The 24,699-nt window shown below is 40.5% G+C and overlaps 2 protein-coding genes across 5 annotated transcripts in view; both read right to left on the reverse strand.

The window, feature by feature from the left end:
* The window catches only part of rasgrf2b (Ras protein-specific guanine nucleotide-releasing factor 2b), a 49,112-nt gene extending 38,344 nt beyond the window's left edge, over positions 1 to 10,768 (reverse strand). The window contains exon 1 of one of the 3 annotated variants that reach the window (XM_034238123.1): positions 10,113 to 10,768. In XM_034238123.1, the coding sequence (XP_034094014.1) occupies positions 10,113 to 10,388 (276 nt within the window). In that variant the 5' untranslated portion in view covers positions 10,389 to 10,768. The remainder of the gene's footprint in view (positions 1 to 10,112) is intronic. The other 2 variants (XM_034238110.1, XM_034238119.1) reach the window with 2 other exon arrangements.
* A 2,118-nt stretch (positions 10,769 to 12,886) lies between these two features.
* msh3 (mutS homolog 3 (E. coli)) overlaps positions 12,887 to 24,699 on the reverse strand; it is a 42,903-nt gene continuing 31,090 nt past the window's right edge. For both annotated transcript variants that reach the window (XM_034238152.1, XM_034238160.1), the window contains 4 exons: positions 23,613 to 23,799; positions 15,453 to 15,579; positions 15,105 to 15,273; positions 12,887 to 13,278 (listed from right to left, as the gene is read on the reverse strand). In XM_034238152.1, the coding sequence (XP_034094043.1) occupies positions 13,152 to 13,278; positions 15,105 to 15,273; positions 15,453 to 15,579; positions 23,613 to 23,799 (610 nt within the window). In that variant the 3' untranslated portion in view covers positions 12,887 to 13,151. The remainder of the gene's footprint in view (positions 13,279 to 15,104; positions 15,274 to 15,452; positions 15,580 to 23,612; positions 23,800 to 24,699) is intronic.

The following is a 24,699-nucleotide window of genomic DNA, read 5'->3' on the forward strand; positions in this document are numbered from 1 at the left end:
TTATTGTTATTCTTTTTGCCGTGCTGTTCATTAGAACGAACCATCTGCCAACCTGAATATCGAGAGCTGTCTTTGCAAAGTTGAACCATATTTTACTCGTATGCCACAGCAGATTAGGTTTCTTGTAGGAAAGGAGCTTAAAGAAAACTGATTATCAAAGTTATAATAAAACAGGAATATGAGACAATATTGTTTTTGGAAAACTAAAGCTTGTAAACCTGTTGTAGTAAAAGCCCAAAAATCTAAAAATGATCCTGGAAATTAAAATGATATGTGCCGTTTCAAATATCCTCTAATTTCATATGATACTTAAATGAATAGAAACCAATATCTAAAAAGAACAGAGGAAAATAATAGTCAAGTTTCTAAAACACGCATATACAGTACACCCTGTACATATTTTGTTGTTCAGTAAATGTGCTAAAACTTGCAAAACCACTGGCATGGTTATAAAGAAAAGAAAAAAATGAGGTGGTGGTGGAGCAAGCTGTACTGTATAAGTCAGAGAAATTGGCCATCACGTTACTGCTCTGTCTCACCTCCATATACTGTACAGTATTGTATGTTTGCGTTTATATTAACGCCACACTGCTAAGGTTGCTACCTTTGTTTGATCTTTATTTGCATAAAAGCAAATATTTAGACACTGCCACCACTGAGCAAAAAGTACTGCAAGCAAGTATTCAACAGGACAAGTACAACCTCTATTTGCATGAAGGTACAGTAAAGTGTTACTACAGCATCATGGATAAGTGAAATACAACAGTTCAAAACAAGGTACCGCAGGGAAAACCAATCAGTTATTTTCAATGCCATGTGAGTTTGGTTGCCGTTAACGTCTTACAAGGGCAAGAGGTTTTGAACTCATCCTTAGTTCCATATGTACTAAGCACAAAGTAGAAAAAACACATGATGGGCTCCACTGGAGGCTGTGATGTAAAATGCATCTCCACCATTGCAGTGCTGTGGTGAGGCAGGGACTGCTCAGAGATCCTGGGTCCCGCAGGGCGGTGATTACCATTACAGAGAAATACAACAGAAAGGAGACCTGATTCATGTGTGTGTGTGTGACTCCAGAGGGAGTTGATATCATCGATAAACTGGATTCCTGTGTGTTTATGTGTGGAGGTATGTAAGCCATGTTGTTTTTCCCTTAAAAGATTATAAGAAAACCAATGAGATATAACAAACAAAAAGTGAGCGATAAAACAGAGCTAACCTCAAACAACTGGTTGTTGCATTTTCATATCAACGCAGCAACAATGAAAAGGAAACCATTTTTTTTACATAAAAAACGAGCCACAAGACCCTAATGAAAGTTATTACATCTTAGTGTTCTAACATTGTGGTTAATGTTCTAAATAACTAAGATATATTGCAGACATAATCTTTTGGGTTTTCATGAATAGACTGATAATGATGACATTGTACACAATATCGTCGTAAAACATGTTATTGGCCATTGAAAGGATTGAATCATTAACTGAAAGAATAAAAGTCACAATGTAAAAGTCATTTCTCTAAAGAAGCTTACGAGAGATAAATAGGATAGGAGGGGTGTTGGATCACTTTTCCACCCACCAGTCTCTCGATCAGCCTCCCTCCTCTATTCCTCTCATTTCTCAGCTCCTGTTGTGCTCCCACAGGGGCTATAATGTCTTTTTGTGCCTAATCTAGCTTCATCAAATCCTCCAAGGAAAAGAACAATGCGACAAAGTGCTTATGTCATAAAAAAATGTTGTGCATTCAATAATACAACAGTACTTTATGATCTTGTTTACTTTACATTAGGGTACCTGCACATGCATCTTTTTCAATAAGTGGTCCGGTGACATCCATCATATTTGCCATTTAAAAAAATATTGACGGAAATATGCTCATTCATTTTTTTTTAGATTGATGCACATACCTGTCTGATATTTGAAAGGCTGCCAGCATAGCTTAGCATATAGACTAGAAAACTGTTGCAACAGCTATCATGGCTGTGTCCAAAGTTTACCAAACAACACCTCTAAATCTAAATTGTGACCATGTTATATCTTGTTTGTTTGAATGCCAGGTTATGATTTAAAAAAAAATGTCCAAGACCCTTTTGGAGTCTGCTTTGGTTTCCAGGCAACCTCACAGTGATAACAAGCCTTGAAGAAGTCTGGGACCTGCTGCCAGCCATGAAATATTGTGAGCTGGTGGAAACGACATGGGAGGGTGTGTGAAAGAAATCCTTAGTGATCAAGTTGTAAAGTCATGAGAACACTGTTTCTTTGGAAACGGCAATATTGACATTACTTTTGGTGTCTCGAAACCACCAGGGCTACCAATTAAGCAAGCGAGCAGGCAAGTAACATAATGAACAAAGTTAATGGGCATTTTTCTAAAGATCTTCTTGGATATAAAGTATTTTCTGGATTCCCATTTGTAATATCAATATTTCCCCAAGACAATTTATTAAGACTGAGTCCTTAGCAGCTGCCCTTTTCTTCATGTTGCCCCTTCATCTCTGAATTTCTACAACCATAACAACCATTCATTCCAGAAATCCATACTGTATCACATTAGAAAGAAAGAACATGTTCGTTTTAATTTCCTGCTGGCTTATTATTTTTGAAGAGATACAAAACATTTATCTGACAGCGACAGCAGCCGCAGAACTTTATGTAAGCACTGAATTCAACTAATGATGTACCAGCTAATGTGACAATCACTGAATCCACATCCCACATCCTGCTGTTTCTTTATTTCCCTCCATGCTGTTCACTTCCTCCAGAGAAGTTTTTATAACAAAGTATGGGGCCTTCTTTCTCGCTTTCTTTTAGAAACACACACATATAAAAACACACATACTGTATATAGGCATACAAATAATGTTATGTTATATCAATAGGTTTTCTGCCTTAACCTGATCAGGGATTATCTGTCTGTTTATTTCATGTCAAAACGTATACAGTAGCTCCCCTCCACCACTGTTTACACTGTTGTCTTCGTACACTACATAGATCAAAAACATACATAAATACACATCATATATCTTTGAGCGTTGTTTTCCATATTACACAGTTAATACTTTACAGTTGCTCAGTCACCATCGGCAAACATCCTGCTGCCTGAATTACATGCTGGATTGGAAAGTTTGATCTACGACTCCCAGGGTGCAACAGCAGAGGTGCCTAAACCCACCATAAATCTGTTTTACGATATTCTTGAGTATTGCCTGATCCTGTAAAATACACTGCTCATAAACTCTGTGCAGAAAACAACAAGCACACATGAAACTACTTGACAATCCCAATCCCCGACGCTGAAGTTTATTTTATAAACTCCTCATGGGATATGTGTGTATCCTTTTTTCTCTGTGCCACCACTCAACATCAACACCTATAGCTGGTGACAGGAGGAGTGTGTATTGTATATGGGAGCAGCTCCAGCAATAACAATAACACCACTAAAGAGAACAGAGGCTCCATGCCCCGAGAGCTTTATCACCCGTGGCGTCCCCATGAACAGCCCAGTGCCGGTGAAGGATCAAATGTGATGGAATAATTTGTATCGGCTAGGTGTGTTTTATATATTGTTCTCACCTCTACTCTGCCTTACCTGAGGCAGTGAGATGACTGACATAAGTTTAGTAAACAATTTTAGACCTGCTGAATTCAGCTGTCCCAAAGAGGCTAGTCATATCACGTTGTCCTATCGCAGAAAAAACTGCAAATGCAATGCATCATTACAATGTTATGTTCATAATGGCCATATATTTTTACTACTCCCTTTCCAAAAACATATGGTGATGATTTCTGATCTTACTGGTTGTTGATCTCTGCTTGCCATCAATATAATCGCTCCCCATTACCTTGTCTGCTTAACTGTAACACCGAACACCTCGGGCTGTGTGCTAAACATCGATTACTGCAGCCCCCATTAGGGAGAGAAGTTTGCGGACAACACTGACGTTTTAGGCTGGGATACATTACATTACATTACATTACATTGCATTTAGCTGACGCTTTTATCCAAAGCGACTTACAATAAGTACATTCGACCAGGAAGACACAACCTTGAAGAAAACAGAATCATATAAGTACATCAGGTTTCATAGAGCCAAACATTTCAAGTGCTACTCAACTGGCTTTAGATAAGCCAGTCCTTTATTAGTATAAAAGTGCTTCGTTAATAGTTCTATCGCTCGAAGTGGAGTCGAAAGAGATGAGTTTTCAGTTTGCGCCGGAAGATGTGCAAGCTATCTGCCGTCCTGATGTCAATGGGGAGCTCATTCCACCATCCTGGAGCCAGGATAGCAAACCCACGTGTTTTCGCCGATGGGAACTTGGGTCCCCCTCGCAGCGAGGGTGCAGCGAGTCGTTTGGCTGATGCAGAGCGTAGTGCACGCGCTGGGGTGTACGGTTTAACCATGTCCTGGATGTACGAAGGGCCAGATCCATTCGCAGCATGGTAAGCAAGTACCAGTGTCTTGAAGTGGATTCTAGCAGTTACCGGAAGCCAGTGAAGGGAGCGGAGGAGCGGAGTGGTGTGGGAGAATTTAGGAAGGTTGAAGACCAGACGAGCCGCTGCATTCTGGATGAGCTGCAGAGGTCGGATGGCACATGCAGGTAGACCAGCCAGGAGGGAGTTGCAGTAGTCTAGGCGTGAGATGACGAGAGCCTGGACCAGAACCTGAGTCGCTTTCTGTGTCAGCTGGGGATGTATCTTCCTGATGTTGTAAAGCGTGTATCTGCAGCAACGGGTTGTAGCAGCGATGTTTGCAGTGAAGGACAGGTTGTTATCTAGGGTCACACCCAGATTCCTTGCAGTCTGAGTCGGGGAAACAACTGAGGTGCCGATGTTGATTGTTAGGTCAAGAGTGGGACAATCTTTTCCCGGAAGGAAGAGCAGCTCAGTCTTGTCAAGGTTGAGCTTGAGGTGATGAGCAGACATCCACTGAGAGATGTCAGCTAGACAAGCAGAGATGCGTGCGACGACCTGGGTCTCTGAGCGGGGAAAGGACAGAATTAATTGGGTGTCGTCAGCGTAGCAGTGGTAAGAAAAACCATGCGGGCTAATGACTGATCCGAGCGAGTTTGTGTACAGGGAGAAGAGGAGGGGACCAAGAACAGAGCCCTGAGGGACCCCTGTAGTTAATTGACAAGGGTCGGACTCAGACCCTCTCCAAGTCACCCTGTAGGTACGGTCTTTCAGGTATGAGGTGAGGAGGGAAAGTGCAGAGCCTGAAACTCCAAGTTTTTGGAGAGTGCGAAGGAGGATCTGATGATTCACCGTGTCGAATGCAGCAGACAGGTCCAACAGGATGATGACAGAGGAGAGGGATGCAGTTTTGGCAGTGTGCAGTTCCTCCGTGACAGCAATGAGAGCAGTTTCTGTGGAGTGACCTGCCTTGAAACCAGACTGGTGCGGATCCAGAAGGTTGTTCTGATTGAGATAACAGGAGAGTTGTTTAAATACAGCGCGTTCAAGTGATTTAGACAGGAACGGGAGGAGAGAGACAGGCCTGTAGTTTATAACATCAGACGGGTTGAGAGTGGGTTTCTTTAGGAGAGGGTTTACTCTTGCCTCCTTGAGACTGTTTGGAAAGTGACCAGAAGTTAGAGAAGTGTTGATGAAATGGGTGAGAAACGGTAGAATATCAGGAGCGATAGTCTGAAGGAGGTTTGAAGGGATAGGGTCCAGAGGACAGGTGGTAGGGCGGGCAGAGGTAATGAGGGTAAGAACCTCACTTGGAGAGAGAGGGGAAAAGGAGGTAAGTGTGTTGGTGGAAGGAGGGTCTGGTGACCCAGCGGTGAGTAAAGGTGAGTCAGAAAAAGAAGAGCGAATATCATCAACCTTTTTTTCAAAGTGGGTAACAAAGTCGCTTGACAGAAGTGAGGAGGGGGGAGGGGCTTTTGGAGGGTCCAAGAGGGTGGAGAAGATGGAAAATAGTTTTTTAGGATTGGAATAGGAAGATTGGATCTTATCTTGAAAGAAAGTGCTTTTTGCCTGGGAGATCGAAGCAGAGAAAGAGGAGAGGAGAGCCTGATAGGTTAGGAGGTCGTCACGGTGTTTGGATTTCCACCGTTTCCGCTCAAACATTGACTATATTTTGAGTAAGCAGAAAATAAAATTTTTGCAGAGTAGTCTTCAGAGAGTAACATACCACTCAACGACTACAAATCCAGAAGAGCTGCTTGGGATTCTTGAAAAACAAGGACTCCAATCTATATCGATGAAGCAGGAGTGGAGAAAGTTTTAAGGAATAACTTAATTAAGAAAGTCAAATTGCCCAGTCAAGGCTTTGTTAACTTTTACAAAGGGGCAATAAAAAGTGTCCTAGCTGGAAACATCACCAACTGGCATTGAATGTTTAGACTCAGGGCCACTCTGCAACGTACTGTACACTGTACCTGCAAAGAACTCAACAAAGGTTGTGTCCCCTCACCTTGTCTGCGTCACACTGCAAAGATTACAACCAAAAGCGAACCAGTACCTACACTTAAAAAACTGAAATGTGGACTTTACTTAAATGTATTATGTTAACAGATTTCAGTGTTTTCATTGTATGTTCTGCATTTGGTAACATATTGCAAGTTTTGAGACCATTTTTACACAACTTTAGATTACCCAAAAGTGTTATCCCAGATCACTAAACATCGGAAACATAGGAATACAAGGACGACAGATGCTCACCAATGGCTCTACATTAGCTTAGTGTGAAAGGGCAACAAACAAGTCCCAAAACTGTGTTCTACTTCTTTAAATAAGCTTTTTCATGAACTTCTGACAATTTGGAGGCAATAGTTTTCATAGACACTGAAGAATAAGACAAAACAACGTTGTTTTACCAGGAGTGTTTTCTTTAAAGTTCCCCCCCTCATTGACCCTTCTTTGATTAGTGCAGTATTTCAAACACATGAGACATATTTTAAGATGCATGCCAGCTGCAAATTGTTATCTGACACTAATTAGGTCCATAATGGCTCAAAGTCCTGGCATAAGACTAAAGAGAAAAATGAAAAGCAGCCTACGGATGGAAGCAAATCGGAATCCAGTAACATGGCAAGAATTGGTGCCTTGATGCAGACGATTAGCGCGAGCAGCAGCAAAAAAAACAGGAGGCTCTGAAAGAGACGTTTAGATGTCACACACACACACAAACTGTAAAGCATCATGTCCAATGAGGAAGGACACTGCTGTAAATAACTCTTATGTATCGATACAGTATCTCAACAAAAACCCACTTTATTAAAGTCATAGCAGTCAGATCACAGCATTGAATTAACCTTTAATTATGATGTTTATGTTATATAACTACAATCTCCTTAAAAACTTTATTGTGCATTCCTTTGAAGCATCCTTTATCACGATACTGAGCCTTACATCTACAAACACAAAACTTTAATATACTATTGATCTATATCCTATTCTCAATTGTCCAATATATAATAACGTTGATATAGAACGGTCTTTTCAGTGCTACCAACAGTAAGGTGGCCCTGAAGTGCCCAAAATGATTGAAACAAGGAAATATTGGCATTTTAGAAACACTTAAAAAACGTTTCCTTTAACCCTTATGGGAGCACAAGGAGAAAAACATCAATTTGAAGAAACAACTCTTGATGTATACCTTTATTATGGTAAGGTTATAATTTGTTGTAAATAAATGTAGCATTGATTTTCTCAGTTTGTTTCCTTATGTATTTGGATCCTGGCTCTGGCACAACTCAATGATGTTACCAACCTACAGTATAGTCCAACAAAGTCCAACAACAATTGTTTCTACAACATGGCAAACTGTCATTCAATAAAGCAATACCAGCACTCCCCTGGTTCACGGCCTCTGTATAACTGCATGCTTCTGGATCAAAACACAACCCAACACTTGACAACTATACACAGCTACATCTGGTCTTTTCCACACACACCACACAGACAATCACCTGTTCATATCAGCAATGCACGTCTACAGTCGCTGTGGAAACCATTCAGATCAGTGTGTATGCTCTCTAAATAATTTGAAGGGGGTTGGGTCTTTCTGAGAGTACAACACAGAGAGAGAGAGAGAGAGAGAGAGAGAGAGAGAGAGAGAGAGAGAGAGAGAGAGAGAGAGAGAGAGAGAGAGAGAGGGCAGTAGATGTGTGTTATTTGTGTGGTTGCATTGTGGCTCCCTGTGGGGGTGTGAATACAGTAGGTTGCTGGCAGACTCACTCTACTGCACAGAAAAACAGTGAAGAGCCAGTGTGACTGATGAAGAGATGGAAGGCCTTCTCTCACTTTATCCTAACAACCCTTTGCACAAGGAAACAGACCCAGGAGCAGCCTAAACGTATCCTTAACTGAGATATGATCTTCATATACACCTGCGCACATTATAAGCCAGATACAGTGTTCAAAGATACAATGATATTGGGTTTATATGTGCCGCTCGTGTGCATGGCTATGGATACACATGACTTTGGAGCACACCAGGTTTCAGCTGAAGGCAAATTGAAAATAACCCTAATTAAACATCACAGCTGTTGACAGATGGGGGGAGAGAGACAGTCAGTGTGAGTGTGTATAAAAGAAAATAAGCGGGTTCCATGCTAACATCAGTACCAATAGGTGTTAAGGGTTAGAACCACTTGCAATGTTGTCCTCAAAAAGAGATATCTGTCCTCCTTCATCATCTTGATGAGGATATTTGCATAGTTTCTGAAGCTGCAGAGCGTTTCTCCTAATGGAAGTGTATATGGCCATTTTAGAGCATTTGCACCCTTCAGCCACTGGACATTTGCATACATCTGTAAAGAATGCACTGTAAAATGCAATGTTCTCCAGTATATCCCTCTCCCTAAATTGTTAATGTAATGAGGACTATTCACATCTCTGAGGCAAGCTGAAAACATGTGATCAGTTTGATTTTTTCTCAATGAAATTCATGTGCACATGGTAGGCCTATAATTCAAATGTTTCCTAGCAACCAGATCTACCTAGCTATTGGAGCAACAATGCTGAGGCAGCTCTCTCAGCACATCACCAACAGATTTGCCAAAAATACTCCCTCCCCTATTACTGCCTTTAAGTCAAGAATCTCTGACCTTCATCAGCGTTTGCAGGATTTAGAAATGGGTCCACAACACTGCATTGCTTAAACAAGGGTTTATTTTCAATAGTAATTCAGATAACAAGATTACAAAAAAAACACTAAATATTCCAAGCTGTAGTATGTGTAACTAAATAAAGCAAAAATACATTCATATGAGATAGCGGGAAGATAGGGAATACATGTTTCATTCAATGTAAAGATGATGTGGATTTGTTGCACTGCTAAATACAAATATTGTGTGTAGAATAAAAAGTATTTTCCAGATGTATAGAATTCATTAGGTTAAATGAAAGAACCTGTTGCTGCATTTCTACTTCAGACTATATTAATTTGACTGTGGGATAAGAACAAAGGTCAAGCTTGACTGAAAAAGGTGGTGTTCAGAATAACTTCCTATCGTTTATAATACATTTGTGATGGATTATCAGGGTAATTTTAAACAGGTTTCAAATCAAGTACGTTTTGGGGAGACATCGGGCAAATGTTATGACCTCAGAGATAAAGAGAAGTAGCCTACTTAAGAGAGTACAAAAAAATAAATATAATATAAAAAGGACCTGGTTTTTGTTTTTAATTGGAAGAAGACATGCTTTTTGGAACCTAACTGTCCTAGCAGCATGCTCTTTCTGGCACATCTGAATCTTTGGTTATCACCTGCTCGGGGATGATGCACTTGGAGCTCTTGACACTGCAGAGGCTGAGCTGCTGCAGCCACTTCAGTCTGACGCTGCATGAGCCACTTGCTTTTTTTTTTTTTACTGTAGCCTACATGGGCGTCCCTTTGAGAGTGATGAAACAATTTGAACTTCTAATTTCTTCATTTATGTTTCTTTCAATGTAAATAAACAACACATATTCTAGAAAGACCTTGGTGGCAATGGGTTATATGATAAACAAGACATATCAGCTTCCAGATATGCATCTCTTTGGACTTACAATCAGTGACTGCACAATGATGATGTCATGGGGGTTTGGGCAGATTTGGGGGATCATCAGAAAATATGTGAGAACTTTCATACACATCAGTGTTGAGTGAAAAACTGACCTGTTTCTCCAGCGCTTCCCTCCCAGTGGTAGATGCCTTGGGTGCCGGCGCGCGCTCGCAGGTGCATCCTTCCAACAGGTAAATCCCGGCGGGTCTCGTGCTCTGCTCGTTCTCGGAGTAGAACAATATATTCTGATAGAGGGCGAAGAACTTCTCGTGCCATCGGCTGTTCTCCGCTGTCTTTTTGCTCAGATAGCCGCGCTTAGTCCCCTCTTTACGCGCTACAGCCGATAGAAAGAGCGCGTGCCCTTCGTTGTAGCGGACACTTTTCTGCATTTTGTCACACGGTATAGCAAAGTGAAGAAAGTAGGACAAGCGGGGTTCTCAACGAGAACTTTCCCACCGAGTGGCGCGCGGCTCAGCGGCAGCATGGCGCACCATAAAGTTGCCCCGCTGACAGGAGCGCGTCTGCAGAGGAACTCATGGTAGAGGTGTCTGAGTCCCGCTACACTACAGTACATCCATGCTGCTCGGCAAACAATCAAGCAGGAGAAAGCGGGAGCGTCTCGTCCACAAAGTGGAGAACCCTCAAGTGGACAGTGACAGAATCACAGACCAGATAAACTGTAATCGGCTTGGACAGTGGCAACTCTCTCTCTCTCTCACCCTCCTTTAACTCTCTCTCTCGCTCTCTCCATTCAACTCTCTCTTTCTCTCTCTCTGCTGGTGTGGGCTGATCTTGGAGTTTGTGAATTGAAAGGCGGAGCGTGAGTTGTGTGTGTGTGTGTGTGTGCGTGTGCGTGCGTGCGTGTGTGTGTAGCAGGCTAAAAGACCTCAGCCCTATATGAGGGGCCGTACAGGCCGTAATTCATACTGGTCCTCTCACGCACATACATTCTCCTTTTACATACATATATTTTCACTCTTACATACATACATTCTCCTTTTACATACATATATGTTCACTCTTACATACATACATTCTCCTCTTACATACATATATGTTCACTCTTACATACATACATTCTCCTCTTACATACATACATTCTCCTTTTACATACATATATGTTCACTCTTACATACATACATTCTCCTCTTACATACATATATTTTCACTCTTACATACATACATTCTCCTTTTACATACATATATTTTCACTCTTACATACATACATTCTCCTCTTACATACATATATTTTATAATATGCATGTCTGAAGACAATATATGTATGCAAGTGAAGAATGTATGTATGTGTGAAGACAATATATGTATGTGAGAGAAGAATGTATGTATGTGTGAGAGAAAGTATAGTGGAAACGGAAGGAGTATGGTTGAAACGGAAGGCAGGTCATTCTTGCGCTGTGATTGGCTCAGAAGGTCGAGCGGGGTGGGCTCATGTTCAGAACTTCTGATTCAAATCAACATGATGGAGGGAGAGGGTTAGGGTTAGATGACTCCGTGTATCTACGGACCACTTGTTTTTCTTTATTAAACAAGTAAACGGAAGAGTGTCTGCGAGGCGTTTTTGATTTTTGTTTTTTACCTTACTAAATGGTCTAATGGTCATTGTAGCGAGGGGGGGGGGCGCGATACTCGCGGAAGTGATTTCAAAACAAAAGCACTCGTTTGCTTGGAACGTTGAACATAATTATAAACAAGGTGAATTTAGCGATCACAACGAAAACGGCCAAGACACACATTGAGCCCAGAAAATGAATGTTATTAAGGCTGTAAATATAATAAGCATGTGTCTAAAATGGACAACATTGTTAGGAGATTTAAACTATACAGCGATTCTGCACTGCGGTCACTCAGCCGTCTCTCGCGTTTGTCTTTTCAAATCAGCTGCTCTTCATATTTTACAAATATGTTTTACTGAAAGTTCTTAATAAAACTGACACTGTTGGACTCGAGGGGAGAAGAATAAATGGACAACATTGTTAAGAGATTTAAACTATACAGAAAGCCGTTTTTTCAAATCAGTAGCTCTTCATTTTCTTTTTACAAATATATTTTACCACAAGTTCTTCATAAAACGGACACTGTTGGACTCGGTACTAGTTTGACTGCTACTAACAATACATTGAAGTACTTTTACTGTGTACTTTGTGAGAAATACTCTGTCAAAGTCCCCTCCATATAGCACATCATCTAATGCATCAGTCCGTCCCAGGCGGGAGTTTATAAACCAAAGAGTAACCGCCCTTACGGCACGCTCTGATAAGTAAAGCGAACGCACCCGCAAGGACACCTGGCCAGGGATGTGACAGTTTCAGGGGTTGACCAAAATGTTCCTTAAAACCCCTAATGCTTGCTGCAATCTACGCGATTCATCTCCCTCCATCATGTTATGTTGATTTGAAATCAGAAGTTCTGAACATGAGCCCACCCCGCTCGACCTTCTGAGCCAATCACAGCGCAAGAATGACCTGCCTTCCGTTTCAACCATACTCCTTCCGTTTCCACTATACATTCTTCTCTCACATACATATATTGTCTTCACACATACATACATTCTTCTCTTGCATACATATATTGTCTTCAGACATGCATATATTATAAAATATATGTATGTAAAAGGAGAATGTATGTATGTAAGAGTGAAAATATATGTATGTAAAAGGAGAATGTATGTATTTAAGAGTGAACATATATGTATGTAAAAGAAGAATGTATGTGCGTGAGAGGACCAGTATGAATTATGGCCTGTACGGCCCCTCATAGCCCTAGCTGCTACTAGCGTAACAAACATTTCCAATCGCAAGCATCGAGATGCATTTTGGGTAATGTAAGTTCCAAATATTTCAAAGAAAGAAGACTGAGGAAAAATACATCAAAGGTCCAGCTGCATCAAAGTTTATTTAAGGTGAAGAACAGCAAGTATATATTTTTTATTTTTTAATCATCAAACACTGATTTCAAATATAGTCTGGAAGTGAAATCTTGTCAGTCCGTATTAACTGATATTTAGAATACAGCTACAGTTCACATGATGGTGACACACACACGCACACGCAAACACCAACAAAAACGACTCCACTCATTCTAAGACAAGTTTGTACTTCTGAACCTCTGTGTGTATTCTTCTTTGAGCAGGATCATTCACTAATTGCAGGGTGTGTGTTTTCCTGGTGTTGCACCAATGAAGAGTGTGACTGCAACCACGCCATGAGGGATGATCTGTCCGAGATGCTCAAGAGATCTGAGAGAAGTTTTTTAGTCCTCCTAAAGGAACGGCGACAAAGACACAGTGACAAACAGTTTAACAACACATTGTATATTAGACTATTGTATATTCTCACATCCCCTGTTTGTGTTCAGCCTAAATATACCATGTGTGAGAGCACAATAAAATCCCTCTTCTTTACGTACAACCAGCAGCCCAACTCCTCTGTGTACGATTATTGTTTACTCAGCACGGCTTCACTTCAGCAAAGGACAAACATTTAATATAGGGAGGATTACGTGTGTGTGTGTGTGTGTGTGTGAGTATGTGTGTGAGTATGTGTGTGAGTATGTGTGTGAGTATGTGTGTGAGTATGTGTGTGAGTATGTGTATGTGGGTGAGTGTGTGTTAGATATTTCATATTGTGAGGATTAGTAAGGCAGAGGCTAAGCAGCAATCAAGTCCCAGTAGGATGTCTGTTACAGAGCGAAAGAGATGCAGTGTACACGCCTACAGAGAAAAAAAAGGTGTATTGAGAGAAAGTGGCCCCTTACTGTGTATCGCTCACTGATTGGACGATGCAGTGCATGCACTGATCTGTTGCTTCTTGACATGAGAGCAGTTTCCCAGCGGAGTGAAGAAGACACATGAAACTCACGGGAGTCACTCCTCAGTTTATACTGTGTTTTGTTTCAATTCCTGTTTCATTTAGTTACAAATATGTGATATATCTGAACAACAAAGTGGTCAAAAATAATTTTCTTCATTTATTGGAAACATTTTCATGATCACTTTTTTCGTTTTACATTTTCATGTATTGTCATTTCCATTCAGTCAGTCATTAAGTGCTATTAAAATGTTAATGTGCTACATATCCACACAAACAAACAAAGTGTGCAATCCAATGAATGTTAAACTAACTGGGTTTTGATAGATAACATATCTCTCTTTCTTCTATCAATTCTTTTATTTCTATTGTGCACTCTAATCAATATGATTCAATCAAACTATTGTTCGTTTATACATTTTAAGAATGGCGTTTATCTTTTTTGAGAATGAGTTCTTATTTTATTTTAACAATTGATACAAATGTTTGTGTCAGTAAATGTGTGGCGGGGATGTGTGTGGAAATAACGGGGACAGAGCTGCTGTCAAACGATCAGCTGTGCAGCGTCATCACAAACGGACGTCGCTTCACGTGACGCTCCGGAGAAAAGGACGTCCCATTGCTCTTAAAACTCATTTCCCTGCTTCTCGTGGTTTCCTTGCGTCTCTCCATGCTTCCCTGGTGGGAGGGACTAAACGCAGGGAAACGACGCAAGTGAGGGAAGCAAGGATTTCATTTAACCGAAGTGAGATGCAGCCAAAGTAACCTAAACTAAAAGCAGCTAAAACTGGAATTCCATCCCTTAGAATTAAATAGGCCACATTTTTCAGCGGTCTGATTTTCCACTATTATTGGTTCTAAGGTCTTAGCACAAAATGAAATTAAGTTCATGTGAGTCTTAAGTTTAAATAAACATTCAGTATAGTGTCAGCAGAGCTTTCTTGGGTTATCTTTTTTATAAGCAGTAAAGCTCCATTTGCACAGGAAAACGATTTATTTTGAGAGGTTTTAAAGAAAGTATTAAACTGGAATAATCTTGGGGGACTTGAAAGTAGAAATCAAAGCAGAGGAGGCTACATTTTACTCTTTGATATGCGTCAGGCTCTACATTTCCCAAAATGCTACTTGTGTTTATATCATAAAGGTGTTTTAAGGTGCTCAAGCACAAAAAAGGCAGAACCACATATTGTTCTTCTGTTCACCTGGCGAACATCAGGACTAAAGATAAAATAACTGCCTTCATGATAAGATTTGTACGTGTATTCGTGTTTGCTGTACCTCCTGGCGTTGACCGTGTTCTCCAGCTCTCGAGCTTTGCGTGCAGCAGTGTGTAGTATAGGGACTGGGATGTCAACCAATCGGGCGACATTGAGACCGTAGCTCCGTCCTGCAGCTCCTTCAGTTAGCTGGTAGAGGAAAGTGATGAACTCTGGCTGGACCTCTCCGTCTGTCAGCATATGCAGATAAACAAGTTAAAAATAAACAAGTGCAACGTGATTATGATTCAAAAAAGTAAGATTCATGTAAATGTAGCAGACCTGCAAGGCAGCAGTCAACCGCTACAATACGTGACATAAAAACTTTGAAATCATTTTTAAATACACACAACAATGGGCACACACATACCGTCAGTGTTGATGTCAGGTTCATTGAGTAGGAAAGCCATGTGGAAGTTTGACACGTGTTCAGGATACACCCGCTCCAACTCACACAGAGGAGGGTAATGGGTCACAAACAGGGTGAGGGCTTTCACCTAAGAAAAGGACGCAGAGTGCAGTGTTGATGCTAGGTCTAAAAGCCTGCCAGATACACTGTGCAATATACTGCTCTTGATGTTGAAGTATGGAAAAACTGCATAAACAGGATCAGCCAGGTGATATGTGATCTGTACATTGTGTTCACATTGGATAAGAAAAAATTCACAGCTGAGGGGTTGAATCAAACAGGAGGAAGGAAGTAATTTCATCAAATCAGTCACTGTTTTAAAGAGGCCTTTCTGAGAAGCCTGTCACTTGTGTTGTTTCCTACAATCAAGACATAGGTAAAAGTGAGAAAGTAAGTACAGGCAGAGTAATATCACATGTAGTAGCCCTCTGCCTGCTATGTTTGGTTTTATTGATAACACAACTACCACCTTCCCTCCTACTTACAGGGAGCCTGTGAAAAATGAAAACTTTTCACATAATGCAGTCAACAAAATCATGTTGAAAACTGAAGTAAATACTCTAGTTGTATTTGTCATTATCTGTTCAAACACCCAATCGCAGATATTTTTTTCTATTACGAGGTGTTACAGGATCATGTTCATTGAATAATGATCACACATGGCAATCAATGAGCCAAAGTCACATAAAACACAGTGATGAAACCGAAACATTCTTATAAACAAGAACACAAAATTAACAAGTGGTTTATAGTGCTTTGTAAGGCTCCTGCTCACAATGACAGTCATTTTGACTTAATGGTGGTATTAAGGCAGCACGTGAGTTATTACAGTTCATCCTGAGGTGGCATGACAGACTCTATTACATGTTATATGATATAAATATATGTATATAAAATAAACCACCATAGTTGCCGACATACATCACTTAAATCTAGTGTCAACCTTTTCTGCCCATCTCCGCTGCTACTGCACTGAAACTGTACTTTAAACATTTTAAATATATTATTAACATTTTTTAAATGGTATACCCCATTTATCTAGGCCCTTTTTGTTTTGTTTTATGTATATATGTCACACTGTGGGAAACGGTATCTCGAGATTTCTGGATGTATAACACATGTAGTAAGTTTGTCAATAAAGCTAACTTTGACTAAGTTGTCCTTAAAATGAAAGTCGGGGATCCCCAATCTAAGCAGGGAAGATGAATGTCTAAACAAACACGATGCAATCAACAAATTAGATCAGGGATTGTTGACCTGTAGGTCTGGATCTCAACAGTGAGTGAATGAAAATGACTTGGTAATGGAAAATAATAATTCTGGTAAACAACATTTATTGATTATGATATTTGATACGATATATATATAAATAATAACGACGAGTATGCAGTCTGTTACAATGACATCACAAGTAGACATAGAATGACATTAAGTTTGACAACCACTGTGATATTCTATTGGATAAGACAGAGAATGTGACTTGATTGTGGCACCTAATTCATTGCAATTCATCCCAGCATGAATTTCTGTAAAAACTTAATTGTAGTAGGCGGGGGAAAAAAACAGAAAGACAAAAGACAAAAAAGACATAAAGTGATACATATACCAAATGGTGTGCCTAATAACAAATGTTGCATTATGTAACCCTGTCTGCGTTGCCACAACTGAGCAAAAGTATCTGAAAGTATCTGAGCTGCTGAGCTAATAACACATGAAGACATCCTTTGTGAATATTACTACCAGCATAAACACATACATACAGCATTATGTCACTTTTTCCTCGCATCAGTCTTTAGTTTTTTCTTTCTCTAAAGGATGTCTAAAGTCAATCAGTCTGTTTTTCTGCATTTCACTATGAACAGCACACATCCTGGGAGGGATGTAGCCAAATTAAAGCACTTTGCCTCCTCTCTGTATTCCTTAATCTCTTTTAGGCCTAGGGGCAACCCAAAGACTACATGATCAAAATCTGGTATTAAGGTTAAGACTTTAACATTATTGAAAGCAGGGGGGTTACTCCCTCTACCTCTCTCTCAAATACATGTGCCAACATCTTTTTCACTTCTCTCTCAGGACAGCCACTGGGAGATCTTTAGTAAAACAAAGGTGTTTCCTTTTCCTGCCTAATCTAACTGAATGGCAGTAGGCAGTGTGCAATATAATAACATAATAAAGAAGTGATTATGAGTTGAAAACAAAATGTTGAAACAAAAAAACTAATGCTTGATTAAATATCCCAAAAACTAACGTTTTAATAGTAGTTGAGCCTGACGATGAAAGACAATTATAAATTGTGTATGAGCTCTCATGGTGAGGCAGGCCTGAGTCTTACATCATCGCAGCAGACAGGCGCTGCAGGACTCGGCCGGCTCCAAGATCGTCCGCTAACCGCTCGGGCTAAGAAAGGTCAGACGTCACTGGTAATACCTACCTCTGAAAGAGACGTGCATGGAGACTCCCACATGCTTCAAACAAAGGAACGGAGAACTACACACAAACACACACGCTCACAAAAGCATGCCACTTCGATCATTCCTGTCCACCTACACTGAAAGGTAAAAACAAATCGAGCGTGTCACAGGGAAGCTGCAGCCTAGCTAATGGTCTGATTAGGGGCTAATAGCAGCTCATTACAAGAGCACCCTTGGGTGAGCTGACAGCTGTGCTCTGCAGAGCCCCATGTTCTGATGAAATCTGTGCTGAAACAATTCGTCAATTAATCGATAACTACAAAAGTTCCTCATGGCCATTTCAAAGATAACACAATAGTTTAAATCAAGATGCACATCGAAGTTTAAATGTCTGGTTCAATTGAAGAAGCAGTTTAAAGACAATATTTGATGTTTTTACCTTTCGTTTCTTTGTGGTGAACACTATCACAAACAATGGCTTATTTGCACAGATATGACGCAACATTAGCGTGTGTTACTGCACTGTATGTATCACTATTAAAACAAATAAAGACAATGAGCTGAAAGACACTAAAACAGTCTGATGAGGAGCTAAAGAGTAATTTCATTATCATTTCCACTACAAGAAACATCATTTTATAAACATGTAAACTTAAAAATACAGATGAGTGCAGCTTTCAGTTAATTGACAAGGAAAATTAAAACTGATGAAGATCAAGTAAAATGCTAGAAAATTACGATTCAGGTTAAATGGCGTGTATTATCTTTATTATTATGAAAATAAGATTGTTAAAACGGGGTGAGGGAATCTTGGAACATTGCTCTGCCTCACTGCTTATGAATAGTGGCAGTCTGGGACTTGAAAAAAAGAGGAACATCTATAAATATCCACTCCTAATGTAAGCTAAAATGTTCTGCATGTTTATAAACAGATAGAGGAATGCTTGGAGCACTCAATCATAAAGGAGGCTGAGTCCAGAAGAGACAGGGTGTGTGTTCAGCTCACTGGACACGAAGGTTCAGACAAAACAGCATCTCAGGTTTCCCGGTCACAAGCCGATAACACTTTCTCCGTATCTTGTCACCTTGCCTACCTCTTCCTCTCCTATATGCCTCTGATTATCAGCTCCAAATTGCTGTCTGTTTCGCTGTACACCTGTAGAGATATGTTGTTGAAGACACAGGTTTGCCTTCCCTCGAAAAATCTGATCCAGAGGCTGCAGTTGTCAACTCCACTCTTGCTGTGTCTCTGCCTTGTTACTTCTCTCTATCCTGTTAGACACAAATCCAATTCTGACTCAAGTAGACACCCTTTGTGTTCTCACCTCACAACTAACAAGGCTCTTACCAAGATGCTGTGTGTGTGTGACAGGAAGAGATTTGATGGAATTGATGCCTGCATGTTTGTCACTAACCTCTGACTTTGACTGAGACTTAATCCTCTTTTCTAAGTGGCTTAGCTTATTGGAGTAAGGGTCAATGATGGGTGCATACTGTAAGTGCTAAACTTTTCTTTAGGTTATATTCAGTCTTCTGTTTGATTAGAAATATAAACTGGGTGCAATGGTAAGGGCTTAAATGATCCAGTATTTTATGATTTGAGTTCAACCATAGATAGAAGTATAAATCGGTGGTAGAAAATATATTTCTTGTATCATCTTGTAACTTTTCCCATTTTGATTCTATTATATCCCTGTCTGTGGTCCCCACCCACACACTCCAAACCATGTTTGGCATGCAATGGAGAAACACAATTCTCACCATTGAACATGCAAGAGCTGAAAAATACAAAGGAATGAAATCACAACGAATTGAAAGCAAACTAACAAGTATCTCCCCCATGTGCAGTATGTATAACAGTGCAGAAACGGAGCAGTGCAGAGTGCAGTGGAGCACACGTGGGTCTTCTTAGGAGCTCTGTGCATCAGGGTGAGCATAACAGACCATTAACGCCCACACGGAGCGAAACATCCTACTGAAAATGCACCCATTAGTGTGCAACTAAAAGTACGTTTTAGTGAGTACAAGTTCTCCTGTGAGGCAAGTGTAAAGCTGGGCCTGATTCTGCTTGTTTATACAGTGCAGTATTACAATGTTATTGCAGTTACATTCAGGCCTGAGTCATTGTACAAGTGGAGAGCGATGCGTAGTGATGAGCTCTGTGTGAAGCTAATGGCAGGACCTGCTGTTGGTGTGAATAAAAGTGAGAGTCCAAGTGAGTCTGAGGGTGAGTAATGGCTAAAGAAGAGGACAGTATGAGGTAACATCACGGCTAGAATGAGAATGAAACACGTACTGAAGCAACAAACCGTGTGCTGGTCGTGATCGAGTTCACATTAAAACCCAGCAACTTCTGACAGAAGCAGCTCCTGTTTTTTCGTGATCGTCTCTCCTCTGCTTTTCTGTTTCTTTTTCTCTTCCTGCATCAAGGCTGTCTCTTTTATTGAGTGGTGTTATGAAACCCATCTACATTCTTAACTACCTCTCAGGTGAGTGCTAGGGGACAGGGAAAGGTGTGTAACTATAACAACCGAGTCAAAGGAGGAGTAGTCTGACTTTTGATGTGAGCAGTTGAGTCCGGAAAGAAGGAGGAGGAGGAGGAGGAGGAGGAGGAGGAGGAGGAGGAGGAGGAGGAGGAGGAGGAGGAGGAGGAGGAGGAGGAGAGAGAATTACACACTCTGCAGGTCTGCCTATACTGAAAAGGCCTTTTGCTGCAAAGCATAACTTCCTGTTTGTGTCTTTCTTAATAGCAAGGCTTTTCTAACAAATCAATGGTGTTATACAACAGGTAGTTAGAGAGCTCCTTCCTGCAGCCTGCTGCATTAGCTGCTACTTACACATTTGCGTTCTATGTTTTCCAGCAGGATTACATAACCCCTGAGATTCTGTCCTAAAATTAATGTGGAACTGGCAAATCACTGGAAGGAGTTTTCAAAGATACATGTTTATTCATCTACATTTGAACAAGGGGAACCTCAGGGCAATTTGGAGCTTTTTGACTAAGACTTTGGAAAACAGAAAATAAACAAATTCCAGCTGTCAGAGATTGGATACAGCTTGGAAAATTACTCTGAAGGCATCAGTGAGAGAGTAAGGATATTCTAGTGGTAAAACGACATCAATGGGATCTGACAGAGGACCAAAGGGCAGGACGCCCCAAACTGAGGATCAACGGTTTGTGCATCATCAGCCGTTACAATAGCTGGTGAGGTGCTTATTTACTACAGCCAGGAAAACAAAGTTCCTAAAGTGCAAAATGTAATGTTCACCAAGGTCAGGGTGGAACATGTGAGTTGATAAATCCTTAGTGGTCATGTGAGACTGACCGTTGAGCGGCCCAGACCAAGCAAGGAGGCAGAGGCAGAACGTCCAAAAATATAACCCGACGTGGGCATTTATTAAAATCATGTGCACAAAGTTCACAGCCTCAATCCTGCTGTTCTCCTTGCCCACATCCTGCAGCCACAAGGATCTCACACACACCCAGTTACAAGGAAACAGCACCTAAATACACACATACTAACAAGACACAGGTGAGGGGGGAGGAGACAACACAGGACACCAGGTGCACACAAGCCACAGACATCAACATATTATTTGCACCCTGATTACTCAACCGCTGTCATCCTTACACCAGCATAACTACTCTCGGCGCTCTCGCAAACTCCCCTATCTTTTCAGGCGGAGCCGAGGACCCGACCAGCACCTGCCAGACGACATTCCAATAAATACGGTTTAATCAGTTAAAAAATACTACCTCAATAATTAGTACAAATTATGTGCAAATATGTAATGTCAACTGTGCAATCACGCTAATAAAGTGCAATATTACCCGGCCCGAAGCCGTCAGTCCATAGTGACGAAGTTACCTTCGTCACACTTTTCCCCAGAGAAGCTACAACCTGGAGGGCTCACACACAGCAACTCACCACACAGCTGTAAAGAACACTAGACCTCTGTACATCTACATTTGTAAGCATGTTTTTGTTTTGTTATGTACGTCTTGCAGACTGCAATCCATAGGAGGACATAACATTGATATATCGGCATTGGTGTCCAGCTTGGCAGATATGTAAAACTCTTATTTTATTGTCTCCTGATTCAAGTTTTAAAGCTACAGTAAAGGAATGTCAGGCCACTTGAGGGCATCTTAAAAGGCTAAATGCACAATCTCCCCTTTAAAGTGGATGTTGCTAACATTAGCAAACTGTCTGTATTCATATCACGCCAATAAAGAGCAATATAGGGAGTCTACAAGTCCAATATTAAAAATATGAATTGCAGTTTTAAATACATTTGTCACAATTGATATTACATTATTTTATTTTAAGTATAGCTAGCATAATAATGGCATCCTTTCTGTATTACACTGTTCATTTTGAGAAACAATCCTGTTTTCAGCATGAATATAAATCTTATCACTACTGTATACTGTATGCACATATTTCTAACATGTTTATTGTTGTTATATATATATTGTAGAACTGTGTAGTAATATGTGGAAATTAAAGTATATATTTGCAATTTATGTTCACTAATTATATTGATACAAATAGGATTACCTTGGAAAACATGTAACATAAAACAAAGAGGACGCCTTATTTGTATGTAGATTATACTTTATAGCTGTTACCAGCTTAGAAAATGAACAGCTGTGTGCCCTAATTGATGCCACAACCTCAAGCACACAACGCAAGTCAAACCGTAATAATGAGTGCTCTATGCGTACAGTATTTTATTGTTTGTTTAATATAAATTGGCACCAACAACTACTGCAAGTCAACAATGATTGAATTTCCAATGTGGGTACATGTAATAACCCCTTCACTGACACAAGCACCCCCCTTTTCTGGGGATACTACTTATCTGTTTTGTCAAAATGGAGATGTGCTACATTTTGCAACACATTTGACTGTGCAGGATTTATAATCCCAGCAGAACACCCAACCTCTCTCGTAAAATACTGAAACCTCAGCACCTTTTGCTCTCTTCTCTTTGGCTTCGATTGCTAAAATTGGACAACACTGATTTTCGACTCAACATTTTAACAATGGCTGACAAAAATAAGCAGGAAACATATCATTAGCAAAAGGCACCAACGCCTACGGACACATATGATCCCTTGAGAGTGCAAAGATGAAGATTGGACAACCCGTCATGGGCCTTGAATCTGTGAATATTTCATGTAAGTCAAATGAGGCATGCAGCAATGCAACATCCCTTGAACATGTAGGTACCTAGGGATCACTCCCTCTCTCTCTCCTTCCTTTTCCATTGCAGCTCGCTCTTTCCCAGAATATGAACATTATAGATCAAGCCTGCTCTGTTCTCAAGAGCTGCTCTGCTGCTAAAGGCCTCTCTGGAGCCTCGTATTTCTCTCTGAGAGCAAACGATCACTGCATACTGCAGAGCACACAGCCACATACTATCAAACAGTTGCATGGACACACATACACACACCTCGAGGCCATCAATGGTTAATTGGGCTTGCGTTGAGATCCAACAAATCAGGTGGATGAATACAGTATGTGTTTGTATGACAACAGGGAGTATTTCACATTATTTTTCATTTCGGGCACCACAATGTAACGCAGATGTCCTCTCATTGTCTTCCCTCTCATCCCTTTTCTTCCCTTCTTAAAATATTGAAATCTGTGTGTATGACCATGACATCAGTAAAAAGAATCCATTCAAACAAACACAAACTTACATCTCTGATGAAGTACTCCAAGGTGGCATAGGCGATGGCAATACCGTCATGAGTGCTCGTGCCCCGTCCCAGCTCATCAAGGATCACCAATGAACGGTCGGTTGCACGAGAAATTATCTCTGAGGCTTCAGTCAACTCTTCCATGAATGTACTTCGGCCTTTGTAGATGTTGTCTGAAGCCCCCATCCTGATAAACACACCAATACATAGATCAGAGATTAGAAAACAGTCGAAGGGTAACAGGTTATGATGCTGAGATCAGATCACACAAGCTTTCAATCCCTGAAGCTGCTGCTCCTCCTCTTCCTCCTAAACTATCGAAGTTGTAAGAAAAAGGGAAATTGAAAAGGACGGGTGTGAAAAAAATGACAAAGAGTAACTACTACAACCGTAGGTTCTTTTTGTATACCAAAACAAAGAAGAAAAACCAGGATAAAGAATCAAGTCTACTTCGTAATTCCTTCAATTCTAAATAAGTGACATTGGTTACACATTTCAGTGTACTCAGATTGAGCCAGGTTATTCAGTCAGGTACACAAATAAAATAAAATACATGTAAATATAAAGTGACCACAGGAAGAGCATGCCATCACTTAAACCATCATCATTAGTCCATAATAGTTTAACAGAAAACCAATAATCTGTTGAGTCATCATGAGCATTTTATAGCTATAGTGGCCTGTAAAAAATAAAAGTATAAACGGGAATATTATTCCTGTTAGAACTGGCCTTTAGCACTCTAAATGTATTTCCAGAGATTAAATCTTCTTCACCTGACACTCATATAGGGCTTTTGGACATCTCACTTTAAAAACATGGCCAATAATCAGCGACCATAACACCCAACACAAGAATACAAAACATGTATTGCGTTAGGCCCAGCTATGAGAAGCAACACATTACATACAGTACATGTATTAGACATCCCTGAATGCATGTATTGATAAACTCATTTTAGATACAATTATGGTAGATGCTGTTACACTGTCGCCTGAGCGGTAATTTATGTCTGATGACAGAAAATCAAAAAGACTCCTACTGTGGAATAACACAACCTTGAACATTATTGACGTTGCCACCTGTCGAT

Source organism: Gymnodraco acuticeps, unplaced genomic scaffold (genome assembly GCF_902827175.1).
Source record: "Gymnodraco acuticeps unplaced genomic scaffold, fGymAcu1.1, whole genome shotgun sequence".
Lineage (NCBI taxonomy): Eukaryota > Metazoa > Chordata > Actinopteri > Perciformes > Bathydraconidae > Gymnodraco > Gymnodraco acuticeps.